Source organism: Lithobates pipiens, unplaced genomic scaffold (genome assembly GCF_037356315.1).
Source record: "Lithobates pipiens isolate NorthernLeopardFrog02 unplaced genomic scaffold, aLitPip1_a1.2 Scaffold_10, whole genome shotgun sequence".
In the NCBI taxonomy this organism is placed as follows: Eukaryota; Metazoa; Chordata; class Amphibia; order Anura; family Ranidae; genus Lithobates; species Lithobates pipiens.
The window spans coordinates 14,573,495-14,600,088 of NW_027507686.1; the positions used below are offsets into that span (position 1 = coordinate 14,573,495).

General features: G+C 48.3%; 1 protein-coding gene across 1 annotated transcript in view; it reads left to right on the forward strand.

Annotated features, from left to right (window-relative positions):
• Positions 1-25,172, forward strand: part of DPY19L3 (dpy-19 like C-mannosyltransferase 3) — an 87,497-nt gene extending 62,325 nt beyond the window's left edge. Inside the window, exons 15-19 of the mRNA XM_077451602.1 lie at positions 1,330-1,386; positions 10,538-10,620; positions 18,216-18,348; positions 22,200-22,358; positions 24,404-25,172. Of these exons, the coding sequence (XP_077307728.1) occupies positions 1,330-1,386; positions 10,538-10,620; positions 18,216-18,348; positions 22,200-22,358; positions 24,404-24,574 (603 nt within the window). The 3' untranslated portion in view covers positions 24,575-25,172. The remainder of the gene's footprint in view (positions 1-1,329; positions 1,387-10,537; positions 10,621-18,215; positions 18,349-22,199; positions 22,359-24,403) is intronic.
• The last annotated feature ends 1,422 nt before the right edge of the window (positions 25,173-26,594 follow it).

Consider the following 26,594-nt stretch of genomic DNA (forward strand, 5'->3'; position numbering starts at 1 on the left):
GGCAATCACAGAGGTCAGACGTTTCTTGTAGTTGGCCACCAGGTTTGCACACATCTCAGGAGGGATTTTGTCCCACTCCTGTTTGCAGATCCTCTCCAAGTCATTAAGGTTTCAAGGCTGATTTTTGTAACTCGAACCTTCAGCTCCCTCCACATATTTTCTGTGGGATTAAGGTATGGAAACTGGCTAGGCCACTGAATGAAGGTGCTTCTTCTTGAGGCACTCCTTTGATGCCTTGGTCGTGTGTTTTGGGTCATTGTCATGTTGGAATACCCATCAACGACCCATAATCCGAGCCCTGGCTGAGGGAAGGAGGTTCTCACCCAAGATTTGACTGTACATGGCCTCGTCCATCGTCCCTTTGATGCAGTGAAGTAGTCCTGTTCCCTTAGCAGAAAAACACACCCAAAAGCATAATGTTTCCACCTCCATGTATGACGGTGGGGATGAGGTTCTTGGGGTCATAGGCAGCATTCCTCCTCCTCCAAACACGGCGAGTTGAGTTGATGTCAAAGAGCTCGATTTTGGTCTCATCTGACCACAAAACTTTCACCCAGTTCTCCTCTGAATCATTCAGATGTTCATTACTAAACTTCAGACAGGCCTGTACATGTACTTTCTTGAGAAGGGGGACCTCGCGGGCACTGCAGGATTTCAGTCCTTCACAGTGTAGTGTGTTACCAATTGTTTTCTTGGTGACTATGGTCCCAGCTGCCTTAAGATCATTGACAGGATTCTCCTGAGTCTGGGATGATTCCTCACCGTTCTCATGATCATTGAAACTCCACGAGGAGAGATCTTGCGTGGAGCCCCAGACCGAGGAAGATTGACAGTTTTTTTGTGTTTCTTCCATTTGCGAAAAATCGCACCAACTGTTGTCACCCTCTCACCAAGCTGCTTGGTGATGGTCTTGTAGGTCTACAATCTTGTCCCTGATCTCCTTGAACAGCTCTTTGGTTTTGGCCATGGTGGAGAGATTGGAATCTGATTGATTGCTTCTGTGGACAGGTGTCTTTTTTTATACAGGTAACAAGCTGAGATTAGGAGCACTCCCTATAAGAGAGATGCCAGGTTTCACCTTCTTGCTTCAATGCCTTGTGCTCCTTACCTGGAGCAAGCATATGCAGAAAAGGACATTTGACTGTACAGATAAGATATACTTATTCCAGTGTGAACATTATTGGACTGAGCGGGTCCATGTACTGAGCAGGCAATGCGGATCTTCAGAAGAGGGTCGGCATAGGCAGTTTCCTTTAAGATCATAGAGGAAGAACAAAACTATTCTGGTTTCTATTTTTGCTGCTGATAATTTTCTGTGTTTTGTTTCAGGCTAATGGGATTCGATATTTGGTGTCATTGATTCTGATAGTTGCCGTGGTCTTAAAGGTGAGGTTTTATTTTTATTAAAGCGGGGACAACGCTGCATCTGAGCGTCACAAACCAAAAACACTGTTTCTTGTTCAATATTTTTATTGAAGTTTTGAAAAGTAAGGCAGAAAGGTCTACCAACATTCACATGGGATACTTTCAATGCATATACAAGTAAAGGCAAGATTATATGTAGAAGGATGAACATAAACAGTGCAATCAATATAGAACCAATACAACTGGACCAAAAATAAGACTGGAGCAGAGCCTCTGAGCGATGCCGAATATGCCTCCAGTCCAACTGAACACCCCTAATGTGACCAGGCTGTGAATGGGTGGGGGCACATCTGTAAATTTTCACTACGGCATGTCCAAAAATTGAGGTGTGGTGTAAGAGGTATGTAGGTACAGAAAGGAATAAGAACCCCCATAAATTGATTACCTCGGAGCAATCTTATGAGCTATCTTGCCCTCAACAAGGGTGAGTCAAGGTTAAACGGTTGATGGGGGTGTGCAACATATACCACTACCCAGTGGCGTCGCTAGGGGGTGGCTTTTGGGGCTACAGCCCAGAATCTGGGGCCCATATCCCTGAGTCTCTGCAGGGGTCCCCTAGGGGAGAGGAGGCGCTCTGGGGACCCTGATTTAAGGGGGAGGCTCTCTGGGTACCCCAATGTAAGGGGGGCTCTCTGGGGACCCTGATTTAAGGGGGAGGCTCTCTGGGTACCCTGATGTAAGGGGGGCTCTCTGGGGATCCTGATGTAAGGGGGGGCTCTCTGGGGATATATACACACACACAAATACACACGTATATTATATACATGTGTTTGCCCGCCGAAGCGTATGACTTTCTTTACTACGCTGCTAGTGGCTCTAGCCCCAGATCTTTTGTAGACCTAGCAACGCCCCTGCCACTACCCACCCTTATGTTATATACTAGACTGTTAAAGAATCATTCAATAACTTGGGGAGAGTCTCCCGTGACGGTAGTACCGCTCCCGATCAGGAAATGCTCCAAGCAGGTAGTAGGGCGGTTCTATTACCAGGGCAAAATCAAAGACTTGTTGAAGTCAGGGGGTAAGCAGTGCTTGACCCATGGTTGTCATATATTTTCAAATTCCTTTATTTTATCATGTTTAATGGCTGTCATTTTAGCAAAGATAAGGCCCCTTTCACACTGGGGCTGTGCCGGCGGTATAGCCACGCTGCCCCATTGATTTCAATGGGTAGGAGCGGTTTAGGAGCGGTGAATATACCGCTCCTTTCACCGCTCCAAAGATGCGGCTAGCAGGACTTTTTTCACCGTCCTGCTAGCGCACCGCTCCAGTGTGAAAGCCCTCTGGCTTTCACACTGGAGTGAAAGGGGCCGGTTTTTTCAGGCGCTACACAGGCGCTATTTTTAGCGCTGTAGCGCCTGAAAACCGCCCCAGTGTGAAAGGGGCCTAAGGGCTCTATTCATCCTGTGTTTGGCTTCAGCTAAAACCAGATTTTGAGACTTCCATGCCTTGGCTATGGTTTGTTTGGCTACAGTGGTAAGGTGGATGAGTTATCTGAATCGAGTATTGGTGAGCTCAACCAATTTAAGGTTTAAAAGGGCTGTGTCTAGGTCATGAAGAATATCGGTTTCCAAGGCTGTGGAGGCTGTGGAGGAAAGATTTTTTTCCTGTGCGCCATTTCGCCTTGGTTAACTAGGGCGCACGTGCGTCCGCAGGAGAACCGCTATGCTCAGTTAGCAGTTTGTTTGGTGGCCATGTAGCACGCGGCTTCGCCTCAGATGCGCTGTAGCCCTTTATCTGAGCGCACTAGGATTCACGTCATACGTGAATACAGCCACGCCCATTTACCAGGACCACGCACGCACAGAACGTTCCGGCGCACACCCAGCTTATTTAAGCTGTATAAGCCAAGCATGCAGTGCTTCCAGAAGGCAGCTATGGGACACAGAGCAGGCTCTGAACAGACACTTGCAGCGGTTCATTTTTTCCTTACCGGGTCATGTGAGTCACCAAGTATTGCTTGGCAGGCTAAAGGTGCTTTATTGTTATATAGGGGCCTGGCAAGCCCTATGAAAAGGACTCCCTTCTGAGGTGTTTTAATAATACACCCAAGTACTCTTTTTGTGGCTAATAAATATCTTCAAAAAAGAGGAAGCGGGACTAACACTACAGGGAAGGTCGTCAGTTCCTGATGAACCTAGTCATATCCCTAGTGTTGTATCCCCTGAAAGACCAGAGGCTTCCGGGCATTTGGAGCCAATGCGCCTATCTGGCATTGTGCATACAGTCAAGGCTGCTGCTTCACCCTTTATCACTAAGGATGAACTGTCCTCGGCCCTAGCCGGGTTAGAACACAGGATTCCTGGCATGATTGCCTCCATCCCACAGGGTAGCAGGAAGCGTGACCGATCCCCCTCCCCTGAGCATCCTAGTTTGGAGCAGGAATGGGTTGAGGATTGGGAAGAGCTTAAAGCTCAGGACTATGTGGAGGGCCCGGCAGATGAGTCTGCTTCCGAGCAATCTGGGCAAGAAGATATCCAGTTGATGTCTGTCTCTCAGCCGCAGAGGTTTTTGATCCTGACTCTGACCGAAATGGTTCGTTCTGCCTTTAAGTTGCCTCTTGTAGAGGTGACTGAGCCCCCCTGGTCCTCTTTGGGATCCCTGAGGCCTCTTCAATCCTCACAGGCTTTTCCCTTATACCCCCTGTTGGAACAGGCGGTGTATGCTGATTGGGAACATCCAGACAGAATTTTTGTTCCTCCTAAGAGGTTTTCCCTTTTATATCCCATGGATGAAAAGCTTATTAAAAAATGGAGCATGCCAGCAGTAGATGCAGCAGTCTCTTCCTTAAATAAGAACTTAACTTGTCCGGTAGATAACGCACAGGGCTTGAAAGACCCTGTTGACAAGAAATTGGAGTCACTATTAAAGGCTTCCTTTTCTTTGGCCAGGTCAGCTATTCAGCCAGCTGTTGCAGAAATTGGTATCTGCCAGTCCGTAAAGTATCAGGTCAAACAGCCTGATAGGCCTAACCAGGAGGATGATTTGCCTGAAAGTAAGACAGATATTTCTTGAGTGCTATGTTTTGCTATCGATGCCTCTTGTGGCTTAAGAACTGGTCAGCCAAGCTTCCTTGTAAAAAGTTATTGGCAGGTTTCACTTTTCATGGGGAACATTTATTTGGTGATCATTTGGACAAATATCTCCGGAGGGAAGAGTTCTCTACTTCCTGTGAAGAAGAAAAAGCACCAGATGTCCCTCGTTTAAAACCTCAGGGAGTACTTCCTCCAATGTCTCAGTGTCAAGGCGGTTCCACCACCAACAGGGCGCCAGGGCCAGGGGCAAGCCCCAGGGCCCGGAACAGGCCCTGAGTCCAATATTCTTCTAAACCCAGCACCAAGCCCTCCTTTTGAGGGGACGCCCCCACTCCATCAAGTGGGGGGTAGGCTGCTGCACTTTGCGTTTTTTGGAGAACAATAATTCAGGAGGAGTGGGTCACCTCAATTATATCTCGCGGTTACAAGCTAGAGTTGCGGGGGTGTTCCCCCTCCAGAGGTTTTTAAGATCCAGCGTTCCCTCGGATCCTCCAAAAAGAAACCTATTGCTTCAGGCATTACATCATCTAGTACATCAAGGAGAGATTGCAGAGGTTCCGATATCCTGAAAGGGACACAGGGTTTTACTCAAACCTGTTTACGGTTCAAAAACTAAACAGGGACACAAGGCTCATTTTGGACCTAAGATCCTTGAACAAGTATCTACTGATGCACTCCTTTCAGGTGGAGTCTGTCCACTCAGTAGTAGCCTCACTCCAGAGGGGAGACTTTCTAGCCTCCATCGATATAAAAGACGCGTATTTACACATGCCTATCTTTTAGCCTCATCAGAGGTTCCTACGTTTTGCAGTAGAGGTACGTCATTTTCAGTTTGTGACGCTACCCTTCGGGCTGGCTACAGCTCCTTGGGTGTTCACAAAGGTCCTAGCACCAGTACTGGGTCTTTTAAGGGCCCAAGAGATCCTGGGGCTCAGGTATCTGGGCGAAAATTCTATTTGGAGATCACTCATTACAGGCTCTAGAACAGAGCATAATATGTACAGTGCGGTATTTGAAAAGCTTAGGCTGGATCATAAATACCGAAAACTCAGCCTTTAAACCAGCTCAAACTCTGAAGTATTTAGGTCTGATCCTAGTTACGGTTCAAGCAAGGATCTGTGCCCTGAAGGTTCAGGTGCATCAGATATGGGGCACCAGACAAATCTCCATTCGGCTCTCTAAGTCTTCTAGGGAGGATGGTATTCTCCTTAAAGGCAGTGCCCTATGCCCAGTTCCATTCCAGGCCTTTACAACAAGACATCTTGTTGGCCTGGATCAGAAGAGGAAAAGCCCTGGATTATCTAATGTGCTTATATCCTTGGGCACACTTAAAGAGGAAGTAAACCCTGATGGGTTTACTTCCTCTTTTTTTCCCTGCAAAGGTAAAGCATAATGGACTACTATGCATCGCATCGCATCGCATCGCATAGTAGCCCATTATGTGTCACTTACCTGACACAGGAGCCAGCGAAGTCGCCGCTGTCCCCTGTAGTCCGCCGCATCCATGTTGCTTGTGGCGTCTCGCAGCTCCGACGAATCACAGCGGCGCAACCGCGATGACGTCACTCCCGCGCATGCGCACGGGAGTCGCGCCTCGCAGCTCCGCCGCTGTCATACGGCGAAGCCGCGATGACGTCACTCCCGCGCATGCGCACGGGAGTCGACAAATTTGGCAAATCCATTCTTGGATTTGACGCATTTAGTGCGCATGCGCGCCGCTGTCTACGGCGCATGCGCCGTAGACAGCGGTGCCCATTTTCGGGCAAATATCTCCTAAACCATATAGGTTTAGAAGATATTGCTTGGACCTACAGGTAAGCCTTAATCTAGGCTTACCTATAGGTCCAAGTTGTTTGGAAGGGTTTACTTCCTCTTTAAAGAGGAGAGCCAGCTTTAAAACAAATTTTTAAAAGTCAGCAGCTGCAAAGACTGTAGCTGCTGACTTTTAATAAGCAGACTTACCTGTCCAGGGCGCCCGCGATGTCGGCCGCCCGAGGCTGACCCGTCCCTCGGCTCTTGGGTCCCAGCGCCGCCATTTTAACTAAGGGAAACTTACTGCACATGCGCGAGTCGCACAGCGCTTTGTAAATGGGGCACGCTGTGTTCTGGGACACACAGTTCCCAGAACACAGCGCGACCCATTACCCAGAAGACACCGCACGGAGGAGAGAAGACCGAAGATCACCGCGGAGGAGGAAGAGGCTAAATTTGAATGTATTTTTGTTTTTCAGGGTGGCCCTCCACTTTAAGTCTAAACAGGCTGGGGAGCGACCCTAGAAGGGCTCACAGCTCAGGGGAAATGGTCAGGAACAGAACAGATCCTGTCCATCAATGTCCTGGAATTACGGGCAGTACGTCTGTCCCTACGGTCAGGGGCGGACTGACCCATCGGTCACTCGGCCACGGACCGAGGGCCCGTGCCGCTAGGGGGCCCGTGAGAGCCTCTGCATCTGCAATACATGCTAATATGCAGCATCTAGCAGGGATCAGGACGCGTCTGTGATAATACCTCTCACAGCGCACTGCTGCCCGCCGGCTCTTCCTTCTCTCCCGTCCACCCCAGGTGCTTGTACATGACATCACCTGGGACTGGCGAGAAGAGAGGAGGGGCCGGCGGGGAGCAGCGAGCTATGAGAGGTATTCAAGCATCGGGTGACCACGAGGCGCTGTTTTTTTTTTTGCTGGAATCTGAAGGTACCATGACCGCCATCGCGGGGGCGGGAGCGGGCGGCAGGCAGTACAGGTGGTGTAGGGGGCCCGGGACACAACATGACTGCAGGAGGCCGTGACATTCTCCTGGTCCTCCAGACCTCCACCTACCCACAGTGTCCTCCAGACCTCCACCTACCCACAGTGTCCTCCAGACCTCCACCTACCCACAGTGTCCTCCAGACCTCCACCTACCCACAGTGTCCTCCAGACCTCCACCTACGCACAGTGTCCCCCAGACCTCCACCTACGCACAGTGTCCCCCGGGACCTCCACCTACGCACAGTGTCCCCCGGGACCTCCACCTACGCACAGTGTACCCCAGACCTCCACCTACGCACGGTGTCCCCCAGACCTCCACCTACGCACGGTGTCCCCCAGACCTCCACCTACGCACGGTGTCCCCCAGACCTCCACCTACGCACGGTGTCCCCCAGACCTCCACCTACCCACGGTGTCCCCCTGTGTGCTCCACCCACCTTCAGTGTCCCCCTGTGTGCTCCACCCACCCGCGGTGTCCCCCCCCCCAGTGTTCTCTACACCGTGCCCCTCCAGTGTCCTCCACCCACACCGTGCCCCCCCGTGTCCTCCACTCACCCATGGTGTCCCTGTGTCCACCCACCCACAGTGTCCCCCGGTTTTGTCCACCCCCCCCCCCCACAGTGTCAGCCTGTGCTTTCTACCCCCATGGTGTGCCCTGCTGTGCGCCTCATGCCCTGCGATGCGCTTGTGCCTTACTGTGTGCCCCAATGATTTATGTAGGTGGGGCTTTGTGTAGGGTAGGTGTGGCTTGCATATGGGTGGGGACACAGGGGGCCCATTGCTCTACTATTGCCCGGGGGCCCCATGAGTTGTCAGTCCGCCCCTGCCTACGGTCCTGGACGGTGGAGCTTCAGGACTGCCCTATCAGGGTTCAGTCTGACAATACCACTGCAGTGGCCGTGGCGCCCGCAGAATTTTTTCAGGGGGGGGGGGGGATCATAATTTTAAGGCCACCCATGCTCCGCACCCCTTTTCGACAATCTCATGAACATCTTTCCACTGGAAAGATAAATTTGTGTTATATAAGAGATCATACATCTTCACTTTGTATTGGAAGTTACTCAGGCGGCTGTGTTCCATGCCCATATCGCCTAGAGATTGTACTTCTTTTTACATTGCAATACATCTGTTGTGGCCATATTTTGATCTTCATACTGTCACTGTGTAGCTGTTTTCATCAAGATCAAAATATGGCCACAACAGATGTATTGCAATATAAAACGATGTACAATCTCTAGGCGATATGGGCATGGTACGCAGCCGCCTGGGGAACCTCGCGGCCGCCCATGCTTTCAAGCCAATACAAAGTGATAAGTGAAGATGAATTATAATCTGCACACATATCTTTCCAGAAAATTGCAATTGCCAAGCAAAGCAATATATTATTATATATAAAAATGCTCCTCCTGAGTCTTGCTGTTACCTGTGGTTCTTCACTGTGTATGCCTCAGTATTTCCTGTCTGTGATGATGATCCCCTAGACCAGTGATGGCGAACCTTGGCACCCCAGATGTTTTGGAACTACATTTCCCATGATGCTCATGTACTCTGCAGTGTAGTTGAGCATCATGGGAAATGTAGTTCCAAAAACATCTGGGGTGCCAAGGTTCGCCATCACTGCCCTAGACCCAGGGCAGCACTGGCAGGCAGCAGCGTATCACTGACTCTGACTCGGCCACTTGAGCGGGTGGGGCCGGTGTTCTGGCAGATAGTGTCCTGCCATCATATAGTGTCCACCCCGTACTGCGCATGTGCAGTACAGGGCAGACGACGCTTCGGAAAATCTCCGAAGATGAATGGCGCCTGCGCCGTGAGTGGGAGGTGTTAGCCCCCCATCCAAGCGGACACAGGGTTGTGAAAATTAGAGGGCCCCTCGCGGGCGAGCTTTGCTCGCCACGCTTCGGGCTCGGCCTCGCTCACTCTTTTTATTCAAACTCCACTTCACTCCACTGTCCACTTGGATGGTGGGGATAGAATCTGGACTCACGGCGCAGGCGCCGTTCATCCTCGGCTATTTTCGGAATCTGTGTGTGCTGTGTACTGCGCATGCGCAGTACACAGCGGACACTAGCCGATGGGGCACCATATTTGATAGGACACCGGCACTGTCCGGATCTACACAAGCAGGATGGCAGCCAATGACTGGCGCGGAGCTGCGGAGGTGAGCATCGCATTGGAGGATCAGGCCGGGGTGAGGGGGGGGGGGACGTCAGATGATAGATGTCAGAGACACAGAGAGCAGCCAGCGGACTGCGATGTTGCGGCGGACAATCTGACACTAATGCCGCGTACACACAATCTGAATTTCCGGCAGACTAGGTCTGGCAATCCAGAACCCGTCAGACAATTCGATTGTGTGTGGGCTCCTTTTTTTTAAGTCCGGCAGACCTAGAAATGAAACATATTTCAAATCTGTCCGACGGACTCGGCTTTCTAGCGTGCAAACCGTTCCTCTGTGTGCTGGTCCGACGGACCAAATATGGCGCAAGGGCAGCTATTGGCTACTGGCTATTGAAATTCCTTGTTTTGTCCCGTCTTACGTCATCACGTTCAAAACTAACGGACTTTCGAACGGACTTTAGTCCGGTCATGTGTGGCCAAGTCCGTTCGTTCAGAAAGTCAGTCGGACCTCCGCCAAAAGACCGCCGGACCTAGTCCGTCAAAGTCCGGTCGTGTGTACGCGGCATAACACTTTTCACACTTTGTGGGAACCAGTGACACTAATACAGTGATCAGTGCTAAAAATATACACTTGTCACTGTACTAATGACACTGGCTGGGAAAGGGTTAAATATCTAGGGGGATGAAAGGGTTAAATGTGCGCCTAACCAGTGTTTTGGTGTACTGCGTGTGCTGCTTTTACTAGGGGAGGTGCTGGATTTTATTCCCTGCTTTGCAGGAGGCTCAGCCAACACATGTGGGCATTGCCTAGGCAGGTTTGCATGCAAATTCAGTCTGCCTAACCAATCGCTCATCAAGGCATATTTGCATAATTCCTCCCACTGCTTGCATCAGGGCCGAGGGCCCTTGAGAGGAGTACTGAGGCAGAGTGCTGTGATTGGAAGCTGTGTGCAGGACCCTGCCAGCCCCTCCCACCAATCATGATCTGCCTGCATTGAATACAGAAGCACAGAGACCCAGTGATGACATCACTATAGGATGTGCAATAAAAGTGGAAACGTTTTTTTTTTTTTTAAAGTTCTTCAGCATGTTGATGAGAATAGAAAGTAGGAACCAGGGAAGCCAAAATATAAGTAGATTAAACTTTATCTTTTAATAAATGTACTGGAGATCTTCTGAAATCTTGTCGTATATCATGTGTTCCAGTTCTGGCCAAGAATTCTTCAGGAGCTTTCGGAACTGCGGGAGTTTTATGATCCTGACACTGTGCAGTTAATGAGCTGGATCAAGTAAGTAGCCGTCTCTGTCTCCTTTCTCTTAAATTACACAAAGTGTTCTGACTTCCTCCCTCCACCATCATATCTCCCCCCCCCCCCGGGGTAATAAAACCGACCCCTCAGAAGCCTTATTTCCATTGTAGGTGCTAGAAAGTTAAAGCGGAGTTCCGGCCGAAATATGACTTTTTAAAGATAAGCATACCCCTAGAATACTCATGCCTCATGCAATGTAACAAAGCTATGCTACAAACTGTGCCCAGTTTTCTATCTGTGCAGCATCGTTTTCTTACTTTGTGAAGTTTCTGCACGGGGCGGCCATCTCCAGTGTGGGCATCTGAAGCCACAGTGTCCTCCTTCCTGGGTTCCGTGCTCGCTGGCTACCCAGCATGCACCTACCGATCTCATGCATGTGCAGTGTGTGCGTTTTTGGTCAGCCATGCCAAGCTGACCAAGATTTTCCATAGACGCCAATGTTAAATGTTACTGGAGCCCTGCGATGCCAAGCTGGCCAAGATTTTCCATAGACGCCAATGTTAAATGTTACTGGAGCCCTGCGATGCCAAGCTGGCCAAGATTTTCCATAGACACCAATGTTAAATGTTACTGGAGCCCTGCGATGCCAAGCTGGCCAAGATTTTCCATAGACGCCAATGTTAAATGTTACTGGAGCCCTCCGATGCCAAGCTGGCCAAGATTTTCCATAGACGCCAATGTTAAATGTTACTGGAGCCCTGCGATGCCAAGCTGGCCAAGATTTTCCATAGACGCCAATGTTAAATGTTACTGGAGCCCTGCGATGCCAAGCTGGCCAAGATTTTCCATAGACGCCAATGTTAAATGTTACTGGAGCCGTGCGATGCCAAGCTGGCCAAGATTTTCCATAGACGCCAATGTCAAATGTTACTGGAGCCCTGCGATGCCAAGCTGGCCAAGATTTTCCATAGACGCCAATGTTAAATGTTACTGGAGCCGTGCGATGCCAAGCTGGCCAAGATTTTCCATAGACGCCAATGTTAAATGTTACTGGAGCCGTGCGATGCCAAGCTGGCCAAGAATTTCCATAGACACCAATGTTAAATGTTACTGGAGCCCTGCGATGCCAAGCTGGCCAAGAATTTCCATAGACTCCTTGCCCAGCTGACCAAGATCTCCCAGGAGCCAATGCAAAACGGGAAATGACGCACGGCGCCGCGGCCCCCTAGAGGAGGAAGTGAAATTAGATATAGACATAAATGTAAGTGAACAGAAAAAAATTGATTGCCAATTTATTTGAACCACTTCCCTACCCGCCCGTTGTCGTATGACGTCTGCAGATGGGATCTCCCATCCTGGGCGGGTGTCATATGACGTCCTCGAGTTCCTGGCGGTATAGGGGGCGTGCACATCACTGAGGAGCCAATGCGCATGCCCGGTGGCCGTGATGCTCGCGGTCGCTCGTTACAGAGCAGGACCGTGGATCTGTGTGTGTGTATGTGTAAACACACAGATCCACGTCCTGTCAGGGGAGAGGAGACAGATCGTGTGTTCCTAGTATCTAGGAATACCGATCGGTCTCCTCACCCAGGCAGTCCCCTCCCCCTACAGTTAGAATCACTCCCTAGGTAACACATTTAACCCCTTGAACGCCCCCTAGTGTTAACTCCTTCCCTGCCCGTCACATTTATACAGTAACCAATCCCTTTTTTGATACCACTGATCGCTGTATAACTGTCAGCGGTCCCAAAATAGTGTCAAAGGGGTCCGATGTGTCCGCCGCAATGTCGCAGTCATGATAAAAATTGCAGATCACCGCCATTACTAGTAAAAATAAAATAATAATAAAAATGCCATAAATGTATCCCCTATTTTGTAGGCGCTATAACTTTTGCGTAAACCAATCAATATACGCTTATTGGGATTTTTTTTTTTACCAAAAATATGTAGAAAAATATATATCGGCCTAAACTGTTTTTTTTTTTTTTTAAATAAACTGCGATATTTATTATAGCAAAAAGTGAACCGCCTCAGATGATACACAGGGATGAAACAAATCCTCCTACACAAGTTTTACATATATATCTTCAACTTTCTATATTCTTTAGAAAGTGCTCATCTTGTTAGAAATGTTCTCTTCCTGTTCAGCACTGGGTGTGGAGTCTTGTCATACACTGTGTGACAGCCGATTGGAGGAAAGGCACCCCCCCTACAAAGGAAGAGGAAGGAAGGAATGTGCAGAGCTGTGCTGTGAATAGACAAGCCCTCTGCTAATCTAGTTCTATCCCTGACACAAATTTCAGTCTGGTTTTATCTCGGTTGTTGGAGATCTTGTCAGAAGTTGTTATGCTGATAACAGAAGAACGGAGCAGCAGAAAGACACGGGACTTAGGGCTTTGGCTAGAGATAAAAAAAACACTACAGATATATGTGCCCAGGTCATATTTCATGAATGGGGTTTACATCCACTTCAATGGCATCCCAGTCTTAGTCGGTAGGGTTCAGTATTGAGTTGGCCCTGCCCTTTGAAGCTATAACAGCTTCAACTCTTCTGGGAAGGCCGTCCAGAAGGTTTAGGAGGGTGTCTATGGGAATGTTTGACCATTCTTCCAGAAGCGCATTTGTGAGGTCAGACACTGATGTTGGACGAGAAGGCCTGGCTCGCAGTCTGCGCTCTATTTCATCCCAAAGGTGTTGTTTTGGGTTGAGGTCAGAACTCTGTGCAGGCCAATCATGTTCCTCCACCCCAAACAACCTCATCCATGTCTGCTTTGTGCACTGGTGCGCAGTCATGTTGGAACAGGAAGGGGCCATCCCCAAACTGTTCCCACAAAGTTGGGAACATAAAATTTTCCAAAATGTCTTGGTATCCTGACACCTTAAGAGTTCCCTTCACTGGAACTAAGGGGCCAAGCCCAACCCCTGAAAAACAACCCCCCCCCACCATAATCCCCCCTCCACCAAATGATTCGGACCAGTGCACAAAGCAAGGTCCATAAAGACATGGATGAGCGAGTTTGGGGTGGATGAACTTCACTGGTCTACATAGTTAATAAGGTTGAATAAAGACACCAGTCCATCCAGTTCAACCTGAGTGAGTGTCTACAATTGTCCCCATCCCTGTACATTGCACACTCACATTGGGCCCTACCCTCATAGAGCCCACAATCCAAGGTCCCCATTCATATACCAGGGCCAATTATGGACAGAAGCCAATTAACCACTTCAATACCGGGCACTTAAACACCTTCCTGCCCAGACCAATTTTGAGCTTTCAGCGCTGTCGCACTTTGAATGACAATTGCGCGGTCATGCTACACTGTACCCAAATGAAATTTTTATCATTTTTTCCCCACAAATGGAGCTTTCTTTTGGTGGTATTTGATCAACTTTGAGGTTTTTCATTTTTGCTAAAGAAATAAAAAAAGACTGAAAATTTTGAAAAAAAATATGTTGTTTTTTTGTTTCAGTTTCAAAACGTTGTAAATAAGTACGTTTTCTCCTTCACTGATGGGCACTGATAAGGCGGCACTGATGGGCACCGATGAGGTGGCACCAATGAAGTGGCACTGATAGGCGGCACTAATAGGTGGCACTGTTGGGCGACACGGATGGGCACTGATAGCTGGCACAATTTGGCACTGATAGCTGCCACGGATTGGCATGGATAGGCCGGCATTAATGGACATGGATAGGCGGCACAGATAGGCACGGATGGGCACTGATAGGCGGCACGGATGGGCACTGATAGGCGGCATTGTATTGTATTATACTGTACTGATGGATGCCAATCCGTGCCAAACAATAATGCATGCCAATCAGTGATGCCGATTGTGGGCACTGATTGGCATCCATTGTGGGCACTGACGCATTCCTGGTGGTCTAGGGTGGCATACCTGGTGCTGAGTATCCCCGGTGGTCCAGTGTGGGCATCCTCGGGGGGGCTACGCTGATAATCGATCAGCACAGACCCCCCCCCCCCCTGTCAGAGGAGCAGCCGATCGGCTCTCCTCTACTTGCGAATGACAGACGTGAGTGAGGAAAAGCCGATCACTGGCTCTTCCTATTTACACTGTGATCAGCCGTGATTGGACTCGGCTGATCATGTGGTAAAGAGTCTCCATTGGAGACTCTTTACTGAGATCGTAGTTGCGGGGTGTCAGACTGACACCCCACAACAACGATCGCCGCGACGCGTGCCCCCCGGGGCGGGCAGCGGCTCAAAATCCTGTCATATGGCGTCCGGTCAGGATTTTGAAACCACTATGCCGCCGTGTTTCTGCTATGGGGCGGGTGGCAAGTGGTTAACCTACCAGCATGTCTACCTGCACAGAGTCCTGACCTCAACCTGATAGAACACCTTTGGGATGAATTAGAGCGCAGACTGCGAGCCAGGCCTTCTCGTCCAACATCAGTGCCTGACCTCACAAATTCCCATAGACACACTCCTAAACCTTGTGGACGGCCTTCCCCAGAAAAGGTGAAACTGTTATAGCTGCAAAGGGCGGGCCAACTCAATATTGAACCCTACGGACTAACACTGGGATGCTGTTAAAGCTCATGTGCGTGTAAAGGCGGGTGTCCCAATACTTTTGGTGATATAGTGTATGTGTGTATATCTGTAATTAACCCCTTGATTGCCCCTAGACATTAACTCCTTCCCAGCCAGTGTCATTAGTACAGTGACAGTGTATAGTATTAGCACTGATCAGTGTATTAGTGCCACTGGTGATATCAGTGTTAGTGAGACCCTCCCAGATAATGTCAACAATGAACCCTACAGACTAAGACTGGGATTCCATTAAAGTTCATGTGCGTGTAAAGGCAGGCGTCCCAATACTTTTGGTAATCTAGTGTATTTCTTGCACAAGGCTCTGTAGGAGAAGGGCCCGGGTTGCCCCGCAGCCACAAGACGCGATCGTTCGTTCTCCAGCTGCCGCTTCCCCGTACAGTATGCGAATGTTATTGGCATCTACGGGGGCTACACAGATAAATGATAACGGAGGCGCGCCGTGTCCCCAAAAACCATCCGCGTATTTTTATTTTTTATTTTTTTTCCTCCCTGAGTCGCGGGCGCGGCGGTTGGCGTCCGTTCCCTGGACCCGCGAGCTCTTTGCGGAGTTGAAGAATGGCACCACATCTGCTTAATGCTAATCCGCAGGCCGCTCGCCAGAGGATGAAGCGTCCTTGAAAACGTGAAAAAGCCGCTGTCGGCGATTTTGTGAAATAACTATCGATGTTTTTTTTATGATGAACGGCTCCGGTGACAAGATGTTTAAGACCATCATCATATTTAAAGCCGGCTAATGGCGCGTGCGTGGCGTCCTCTGGAGAGCCGTTCACGTTGGAGTGGATGTCCCCCGTATAAAACTGTAATATGTATTCTATATCATCCGCGTCCCGGAGAGAAGTGCTGAGCCGGCAGAACGCCCTTTCCTCCAATGTAAATCTGCACAGGAAACCTACAGATATTTGTCTTTCAAACGATCAGAGCCTGGCACCCAATGACAGATGTCTGGACGGGAGCCAGACGTGTTTATAATACCGGCAAGAGATTTATGATCCGGCCGTTCGCATTGTGAGGCCCGGCGCTCCGCCGGTGACACCGACAAAGACAGATGGCTGATTTACAAGACATCTCTGGTGTTTTTTTTAGGTGTGCGGCTGGGAGAAAGTTTGTGAAACCCGACGGGAAAAAGTCATTATGATTAAAGCTTTAGGGCTCCGGGCATTTTACTCCTCATCACATCCAACATTATTAATGTTATTAGGTGGAGTTCAGTAGTCCAGCAGTAGAGAGGGGCCAGGATAGGTGGAGTTCAGTAGTCCATTAGTAAAGAGGGATAAAGAGGGGCCGGGATAGGTGGAGTTCAGGAGTCCAGCAGTAGAGAGGGACCGGGATAGGTGGAGTTCAGGAGTCCAGCAGGTAAGTGGGACAGAGAGGGACCGGGATAGGTGGAGTTCAGTAGTTCATTAGTAGAGGTGGTCAGAGGGGGGCCTGGATTGGTGGAGTTCAGTAGTCCAGTAGTAGAATGGGACAGAGAGGGGCTGGGATAGATGGAGTTCAGTAGTCCAGTAGTAGAATGGGAAAGAGAGGGGCCGGGATAGGTGGAGTTCAGTAGTCCAGTAGTAGAATGGGACAGAGAGGGGCCGGGATAGGTGGAGTTCAGTAGTCCAGTAGTAGAATGGGACAGAGAGGGGCCGGGATAGGTGGAGTTCAGTAGTCCAGTAGTAGAATGGGACAGAGAGGGGCCGGGATAGGTGGAGTTCAGTAGTCCAGTAGTAGAATGGGACAGAGAGGGGCCGGGATAGGTGGAGTTCAGTAGTCCAGTAGTAGAATGGGACAGAGAGGGGCCGGGATAGGTGGAGTTCAGTAGTTCATTAGTTGAGTGGGACAGAGAGGGGCCGGGATACAGGGAGTTCAGTAGTCCAGTAGTAGAATGGGACAGAGAGGGGCCGGGATAGGTGGAGTTCAGTAGTCCATTAGTTAAGTGGGACAGAGAGGGGCCGGGATAGGTGGAGTTCAGTAGTCCATTAGTACAATGGGACAGAGAGGGGCCGGGATAGGTGGAGTTCAGTAGTCCATTAGTACAATGGGACAGAGAGGGGCTGGGATAGGTGGCGTTCAGTAGTCCATTAGTAGAGTGAGACAGAGGGGGGCCGGGAAAGATGGAGTTCAGTAGTCCAGTAGTAGAGTGGGACAGAGAGGGGCCGGGATAGGTGGAGTTCAGTAGTCCATTAGTTTAGTGGGACAGAGAGGGGCCGGGATAGGTGGAGTTCAGTAGTCCATTAGTTGAGTGGGACAGAGAGGGGCCGGGAAAGATGGAGTTCAGTAGTCCAGTAGTAGAGTGGGACAGAGAGGGGCCGGGATAGGTGGAGTTCAGTAGTCCATTAGTTTAGTGGGACAGAGAGGGGCCGGGATAGGTGGAGTTCAGTAGTCCATTAGTTGAGTGGGACAGAGAGGGGCCGGGATAGGTGGAGTTCAGTAGTCCATTAGTAGAGTGGGACAGAGGGGGGCCGGGATAGGTGGAGTTCAGTAGTCCAGTAGTAGAATGGGACAGAGAGGGGCCGGGATAGGTGGAGTTCAGTAGTCCATTAGTTGAGTGGGACAGAGAGGGGCTGGGATAGGTGGAGTTCAGTAGTCCATTAGTAGAGTGGGACAGTGGGGGGCCGGGATAGGTGGAGTTCAGTAGTCCAGTAGTAGAATGGGACAGAGAGGGGCTGGGATAGGTGGAGTTCAGTAGTCCATTAGTAGAGTGGGACAGAGAGGGGCCGGGATAGGCGGAGTTTCAGCTCTCCATCCCCTGCTTTCAGAAAGCTCAGACAAGCTTTATAAATTCTGGACTTTGATGAGCTTTTATATTATTTGGTATTATTCGGTATCATGTGGGGTCCACATTTGGGGGTGATCAAATGTATTGCGCTGGATGCCTGGAGACACATCCTGACATTTTGGGAAGTTTATAGAAATCTTCACATAGGTTGTACAAAGGTGATGGACTATTGATCATCGGAAGTTTGGACTTTTAGTTCTTTTTTTTTAATCAATCTTTATTTATGTTGTTTGCGCTGCATCCCTTTTATCTCTGGACATTGATGCATTTCTAGTAATGATCATTTGTTTCCTTTTTAAGGTCAAACACCCCGAAGAATGCTGTATTTGCAGGCAGTATGCAGCTTCTGGCTGGGGTGAAGCTTTGCACTGGGAGAGTGCTGACCAATCACCCTCATTATGAGGACAAGACCCTCAGGGACAGGACCAAACAGGTGGGTTCACCAATGGGGGGGATAGAGGATCGTTGTGCTGTGGATGTGTCATTCTTCACATTTTAGGGTTATTAAAAGGAAAGCATAATGTATTCTTACTGAGCGCTTATTCTGAGTGTGACCCAATACCAAAGATTGGGGTGCCGCTCAAGCCGAAAGGGACCGCTACCTTGGGTCCCCTGAAAGACGGAGTACTGGTGCATCCCTATACTGCTCCAGGAGGCTAATTATTGTAGATATCCCTTGTAAACTGAAGATGAAAAGTGACCTCAGCTTGCATGTGTCTGCCAAAACCACTCCCCTTCTGACATGTTTCACCCTGCCAGCCGGGGCTTAGTCATAGGGTCTATGACAATGCTTTGTTTGGTGGGACGAAACGTGTCGGAGGGGGGGGCGCATGGTTTTGGCAGAGACATGCAGACTGAGGCCTCCTTTTTACATGGGCTGATCAGGAGAGCGGCAAATCGTTGTATTTACCATTATTTTGCGTATACAGTGTATATATACTGTATATAAAGAACGTGTATATGTATACAAGGAGTGTGCATATGTATAGAAGGAGCGTGTATATGTGCTGCCACGGGGCACGGAATGCCTTTGGTTGCCAATGTGGTGCCTATATTTAAAAAGGGAACAAAGTCTTTACCAAGTAATTATAGACCCGTTAGTTTAACTTCTATAGTTGGGAAGATACTGAAGAGATTAATAAAAGACCACATAGACGAGTTCTTGCAGGAAAAAAATATTTTGAGCAACAGACAGCATGGATTCATGAAAGACAGGAGTTGTCAGACAAACCTGATTTCTTTTTATGAGGTGGTAAGTAAAACCTTGGACAGAGGGGTGGCGGTGGACGTGATGTATTTGGATTTTGCAAAAGCGTTGGATACAGTTCCGCACACACGGCTCATGTGTAAGGTAAAGTCTACAGGTTTGGAAACATCAGTTTGTAGATGGATAGAAAACTGGCTTAATGACAGAATTCAGAGAGTCGTGGTTAATGATTCTTACTCTGAATGGTCTAAGGTTATGAGTGGTGTACCCCAAGGTTCAGTGCTGGGACCCTTGCTTTTTAATATCTTTATAAATGATATTGGGTCTGGGATCAAGAGTAACATTTCCGTCTTTGCAGATGACACCGAGCTATGCGGTGCAATAACGTCCTTACAGGATGTCACCAATTTACAAGCCGACCTGGATGCTCTGTCAAATTGGGCGACTATGTGGCAGATGAGGTTTAATGTTGATAAATGTAAAGTTATGCACTTGGGGGCTAAGAATATGCATGCATCATACACGCTAGGGGGAGTACAACTGGGGGAATCCATAGTGGAGAAGGATCTGGGGGGATCCATAGTGGAGAAGGATCTGGGGGGATCCATAGTGGAGAAGGATCTGGGGGTTTTGGTAGATCATAAGCTCAATAATAGCATGCAATGCCAAGCTGCGGTTTCCAAAGCGAGCAAAGTCCTTTCCTGTATTAAGAGAGGTATGTACTCCAGAGAGAGAGACATAATTTTGCCCCTGTTCAAATCATTAGTAAGAACTCATCTGGAATATGCCGTTCAGTTTTGGGCACCAGTTCTCAAAAAGGATATCGGGGAACTGGAGAAAGTGCAGAGAAGGGCAACCAAACTGATAAGAGACATGGAGGAGCTCAGCTATGAGGAAAGATTAGAGGAACTGAATTTATTCTCTCTTGATAAGAGGAGATTAAGGGGGGATTTGATAAACATGTACAAATATATAAGGGGTCCATATAGGGAACTTGGTGTCAATTTATTCACTTTACAGTCAACAATGAGGACAAGGGAGCACTCTTTACGTCTAGAGGAGAAGAGATTTCATCTCCAAATACGGAAAGGTTTCTTCACAGTAAGAGCTGTGAAAATGTGGAATAGACTCCCTGCAGAGGTGGTTATGGCCAGCTAAGTAGATTGCTTTAAGAAAGGCCTGGATTATTTCCTAAGTGTACGTAATATAACTGGGTACTAAAATTTATAGGTAAAGTTGATCCGGGGAAAATCCGATTGCCTCTCGGGGGATCAGGAAGGAATTTTTTCCCCTGCTTTAGCAAATTGGATCATGCTCTGCTGGGGTTTTTTGCCTTCCTCTGGATCAACTGTGGGTATAGAATTGGGTATAAGGAATGGTATATTTATTTTATGTATGTGTGTATATATATATATATATATATATATATATATATATAATTTTTTTTTTTTTTTTTTGTTGAACTGGATGGACTTGTGTCTTTTTTCAACCTGACTAACTATGTAACTATGTAACTATGTTTATGATGGGCCTGGTACAATGACTTGTTCCTGGTCTGGACTTGGATCCGCGCACCCAAGCTCATCCCTAGTCACAGGCAACTACTATTGAGAGAGCAGTCCAAAGTACAATTACCAGTGTCTCCTCCAGGGGGCCTCGCTGTCATAATATTATTGGTTCTATTTATTAAATATTTATTGGATGGATGACACACACACACATCCATGCATGCCCAGCAAATGTGGCTGTAATGTATCAAATAGATTCATTCCTGTATCTTCTGCTCCATCTAGTGGGCATCTCCGTGGCTGCATAAAGTGCAGGATCTGGTAGAGGAGTTCTGTCCTCTCTGCTGCCAAATGCTGAGACAGGGAGGAGGGAGGGGCGGGGGAAGGATGAGGGAGGGGCAGCGATGAGCCTCTCCATGCCTGCATAGAGAAGTGCAGGATCTGGTAGAGGAGTTCTTTCCTCTCTGCTGCTGAATGCTGAGGGAGGGGCGGGGGAATGATGAGGGAGGGGCAGGGATTAGCTTCTCCGTGGCTGCACAGCGAAGTGCAGGATCTGGTAGAGGAGTTCTATTCTCTCTGCTGCCGAATGCTGAGATGGGGGGGGATGATGAGGGAGGTGCAGGGATGAGCCTCTCCGTGGCTGCACAGCGAAGTGCAGGATCTGGTAGAGGAGTTCTATCCTCTCTGCTGCTGAATGCTGAGGGAGGGGTGGGGGAATGATGAGGGAGGGGCAGGGATGAGCCTCTCTGTGCTGCACAGCAAAGTGCAGGATCTGGTAGAGGAGTTCTATCCTCTCTGCTGCTGAATGCTCAGATGGGGGGGGAATGATGAGGGAGGGGCAATGAGTGAGAGGCAGAGATGAGCCTCTCCGTGGCTGCACAGCGAAGTGCAGGATCTGGTAGAGGAGTTCTATCCTCTCTGCTGCCGAATGCTGAGATGGGGGAGGGGGAATGATGAGGGAGGGGTGGGGGAATGATGAGGGAGGGGCAGGGATGAGCCTCTCTGTGCTGCACAGCAAAGTGCAGGATCTGATAGAGGAGTTCTATCCTCTCTGCTGCCGAATGCTGAGATGGGGGGGGGGGGGGAATGATGAGGAAGGGGCAATGAGTGAGGGGCAGAGATGAGCCTCTCCGTGGCTGCACAGCAAAGTGCAGGATCTGGTAGAGGAGTTCTATCCTCCTCTCTGTTTCTGACTGCTGAGACAAGGTGGGGGTAGAGAGGAGAGGTGTGAGGGCCACATGAAATGGCCGGGAGGGCTGAATTTGACGGGCCCCTTGTGTTTGACGCACGTATTGGAGAAATTGCAGCCAAAATATGTTGAGCGTGCGCAAATGTGTGTGACAATCATGCAATGAATATTTTATAAATAGATGCCTATGTGTGTTTGCTGAATCAGCGCTTTTCCTCCACTCCGCTCTGCACAACCCGGGGAGAAGGACGGAAATGAGCGGCAGAGTCCTCCCCATGACACGTGATGAGTCGCTGTCCTATCCATGGGGTCCTTGGTGGTGGGTATTCTCTGCACTGTACTCCGGTCCTGTTTGGCAGTCACAGTTTGTCCTCTTTTAGGTGTATCAGGTGTATGCAAAGAGAGCCCCAGAAGATGTACACGGCGTACTGCGGTCGTTCGGCACGGACTACGTGATATTAGAGGACAGTATATGTTATGAGAGGAGACACGGGAGAGGATGTCGTCTACGAGATCTGCTGGATATCAACAATGACCATGTGAGCATACAGTCGTTTTATGTCACTTGAATAAGCCTTATTAATTGAGACCTGCGGGCCCAGTGTGCAGTGGGATTTGCTTAACTGCCCTGACAATTTACACTACACTTTACCAAAAGTATTGGGACACCTACCTTTACACGCACATGAACTTTAATGGCAACCCAGTCTTAGTCCGTAGGGTTCAATATTGAGATTGCCCACCCTTTGCAGCTATAACAGCTTCAACTCTTCTGGCTCCCTGTCTCCACTCTAAATCATCCAAAAGGTGTTCTATCGGGTTGAGGTCAAGTTCCTCCACCCCCAAACTCGCTCATCCATGTCTTTATGGACCTTGCTTTGTGCACTGGTCCAAATCATTTGGTGGAGGGAGGATTATGGTGTGGGGTTGTTTTCTCTTTCGTTCGTTGACGGACACAGCGCCATTAAATCTTGACCGTAGGGTTATCACGCCACCTTCAGGAGAGGACTAGGCAGAACATGTAATACATGTGAAAACAACTGAAGGGGGATTATGGTGTGGAGGTTGTTTTTCAAGGGTTGGGCTTGTTTTTCCTTCATATTTACCAAAACCATATATGAGGTCAAACCTTAGGAGTTTCAATGTGTATGCAATCAGGCAGGCCCTTGTACTACATGGTTTTGGTAAATCTGAAGGAAAAACTCAGCAGAAAAACTGATAGTGTGTACGGGGCTTAAAGGCGTCAGCATACCAAGACATTTTGGACAATTTCATGCTCCCAACTTTGTAGGAACAGTTTGGGGACGGCCCCTTCCAGTTCCAACATGACAGTGCACAAAGCAAGGTCCATAAAGACATGAATGAGAAAGTTTAGGGTGGAGGACCTTGACTGGCCTGCACAGAGTCCTGAACCTCAACCAGATACAACACCTTTGGGATGAATTCAATGTACTGACCAGGCTATAGTTAAACGTTATGCTGTGATGGTGGAGAACATTAATAGGAATCATTTAAAGGTTAAAAAGATAAGCTAATCTGTCAAATTTTCCCTCTTACCTGTAAATTAAGGCCTGAGAGGACAGAAACTATCATCTTTCCCAACAATCACCCAACTGTAAGAGTAAGGATGAGCTCCGACGTGTTGGCATACGCCAAATGCAGAGCCCGCCAGGAAGTCGGCGCAGCGCTGCGCTAATCACAAGCAGTGAGACATTGCGCGGCTGCAGAGATCGGGCAATGTCTCACTGCCTGTGATTAGCGCAGCGCTGCGCTGACTTCCTGTTGCGTATACGAACACGCCGGAGCTCATCCCTATGTAGGAGGTACAACATGCACATTAAACTGGAGCCTTTCCCACGTAGTGTCCCCTAGTGGCAGAAATGCATATTTCAGTGTTACTTGAGTTGTATTCCAGGATTTGCCTGTCTTCAGCTGAGAGAACGTGCAATAATTTAAGACTTTACCTAAAGTCTCGGAAATCTTTCATTAAGGTCTTCATGTTCTATAGTTTGAATATCATGTCATACATATATTATTTATCATTGTAAAATAACGTATTCCGCACTTCTTTCTTTTTTTTTTTCAATTTTTATGAAAAAAAAAAAAAACTGAAAGAAACCTGTTCTTTTTTTTCCCCAAATTTTTCAGTTTTCTTCAGGCTGATCTTTAGTTTTCAGTTTTTCTTCAGGCTGATCTTCACTTTTCTTTTTCACATGATCCTTGTATTACGCCCCTGCTTGGTAGATTGACCACATTACAGCATCCAATGCATGTCTGCCTATCCCAGTGTTTCTCAATTCCAGTCCTCATGGCCCACTAACAGGTCATGTTTTCAGGCTTTCCATTATTTTGCACAGGTGATTTGATCAGTTTCACTGCCTTAGTAATTACCACAGCTGTTTCATCTGAGGGAAATCCTGAAAACATGACCTGTTAGTGGGCCATGAGGGCTGGAATTGAGAAACACTGGCCTATCCTAACCAAGACAGGCCATTTATTCATCTTTTAGCTTGTAAGTATTAGCAAGAGGATACAGTGTTGCCGATCACCAAATCTTTTTTTTTTCCTCTCTCGGTTTAACCAGACAATGGATGGTCCTGGGGAAAACGACCCTGATTTGAGGCCTTCTCCCTTCCCCCGCTTCTGCGATGAAATAAAGAAAGATTCTCTGGCCTACACAAAGTATTTCACCAGGGTCTTCAAGAACAGAACTTTCAATGTTTACAGATTGTCACGTAAAGCCCCTGTGAAGTAAGCGCAGTCTGGCGGACGGGACAGTATTTTGTTGTTCTGGTGTATCTTATTGGTCAGCGCCGACTCCGCCCGCGGAATGGAAGCCGGACTCTTCTTGCCTTCCAGACGTGTTCATTTCAATCTTGGCCACAACGGTTGTTTTTCAGTTGTGACTTTCTTAGTAGTGTTTTAATGGAAGGTAAGGAGATTTTTAGGCAAGTAGAGGACTAAGTTTGATAAGTGAACCGTCCAGTCACTTTTTTTTTTTTTGTTACAATTATCCTTGTTTTACAAACTTAGGTCAAGTGACAGCTAAACGGCATTTCCCATAATGCTTTACTAGCTTCGGAGATCCCATTCTTCAGTAGGAACAACAGCAAGGGCCGGTAACCCCGGGCGGTTAGCTTTCAGCTTCTGAACATTGGCTTGCCTGATTTTGGGGTGGACGGTTTGACTGAAGAAATTTTGGCCTAGGTACTTTTTACTGTGTTTATATTCTTATCATGTGCAAATAAGACTAAAAATAAGTTTATCAATTCCCAAAAGAGTACTAGTCACTTGCTGTCCCTTAACCTAGCTATAACCCCATAAACCTAACCTTGAACGTAACTCCATAACCATAAAGAGGACCTGTGCTGTTGGAGGACTAGTTACCAGTATTGCCCGTGGTCTCCCTGCTGCTGATCTTCTCCCTATTACTGGCTTAACCACTTCAGCCCCAGGAAGAATTTACCCCCTTCCTGACCAGAGCACTTTTTGCGATTCGGCACTGCGTCACTTTAACTGACGTCGCGCGACATTGTACCCAAACAAAATTGAAGTCCCCCCCCCCCCCACAAATAGAGCTTTCTTTCGGTGGTATTTGATCGCCTCTGCATTTTTTATTTTTGTTGCACTATAAACAAAAAAAGAGCATAAATTAAAAAAAAAAAAAAAAAAAAACATTATTTTTTACTTTTTGCTATAATAAATATCCCCAAAAATATATAAAATAAAAAAAAATGTTTCCTCAGTTTAGGCCGATATCTATTCTTCTACATATTTTTGGTTAAAAAAAAAAAATCACAATAAGCGTATATTGATTGGTTTGCGCAAAAGTTATAGCGTCTACAAAATAGGGGATAGATTTATAGCATTTTTATTCTTTTTTTTATATACTATTAATGGCGGCGATTGCGTTTTTTATAGTGACTGCGACATTGTAGCGGAAATATCAGGCAATTTTGACACATTTTTGGAACCATTGGCATTAAAGAGGAAGTAAACCCTAATTGGTTTACTTCCTCTTTCATTCCCTGCAAAGGCAAAGCATAATGGACTACTGTGCATCGCATAGTAGCCCATTATGTGTCACTTACCTGACACAGGAGCCAGCGAAGTCACCGCTGTCCCCTGTAGTTCCGAGCGTCCACCTTCTTGGTGGGTCTCCGTGGGTCTCGCTGCTCCGGCACTGTGATTTGCCGGAGCAGCGATGACGTCACTCCCGCGCATGCTCATGGGAGCCGACACTCGCGGCATCTTCGTCATTGACGAAGCCGCGCTCAGTGCACCTAGGCTTACCTGTAGGTCAAAGTGGTTTGTAAGGGTTTACAACCACTTTAATACAGCAATCAGTGCGATTTAAAAATGCATTGATTACTGTAAAAATTTCACTGGCAGTGAAGGGGTTAACAATAGGGGGCTGCGAAGGGATTAACTGTGTTCCCTGGGAGGTGATTCTAACTGAAGGGGGAGGGACTAACTACAGGAAGTGACAGATCGTGGTTCCTAGCTAATAGGAACACACGATCTGTCACTCCTGTCAGAACAGAACAGGGAAGTGTGTGTTTACACGCACTCGTTCGTCCCTGTTCTGTGTCTCCTGGTCACGATCGCTCGTGGCTGGCAGTCAAACGGACCATCGGCCACGAGCATCGGCACCCCCGCTGTGCAGTGGGCGTGATCACGCCTGCTGTCCAGACCCCGCGAGACCACGTACAGTAATGTGGTTTTGCACAGGGGAGCCAACCTGCCGCAGTAAAACTGTGGCGGCTGGTCCGGAA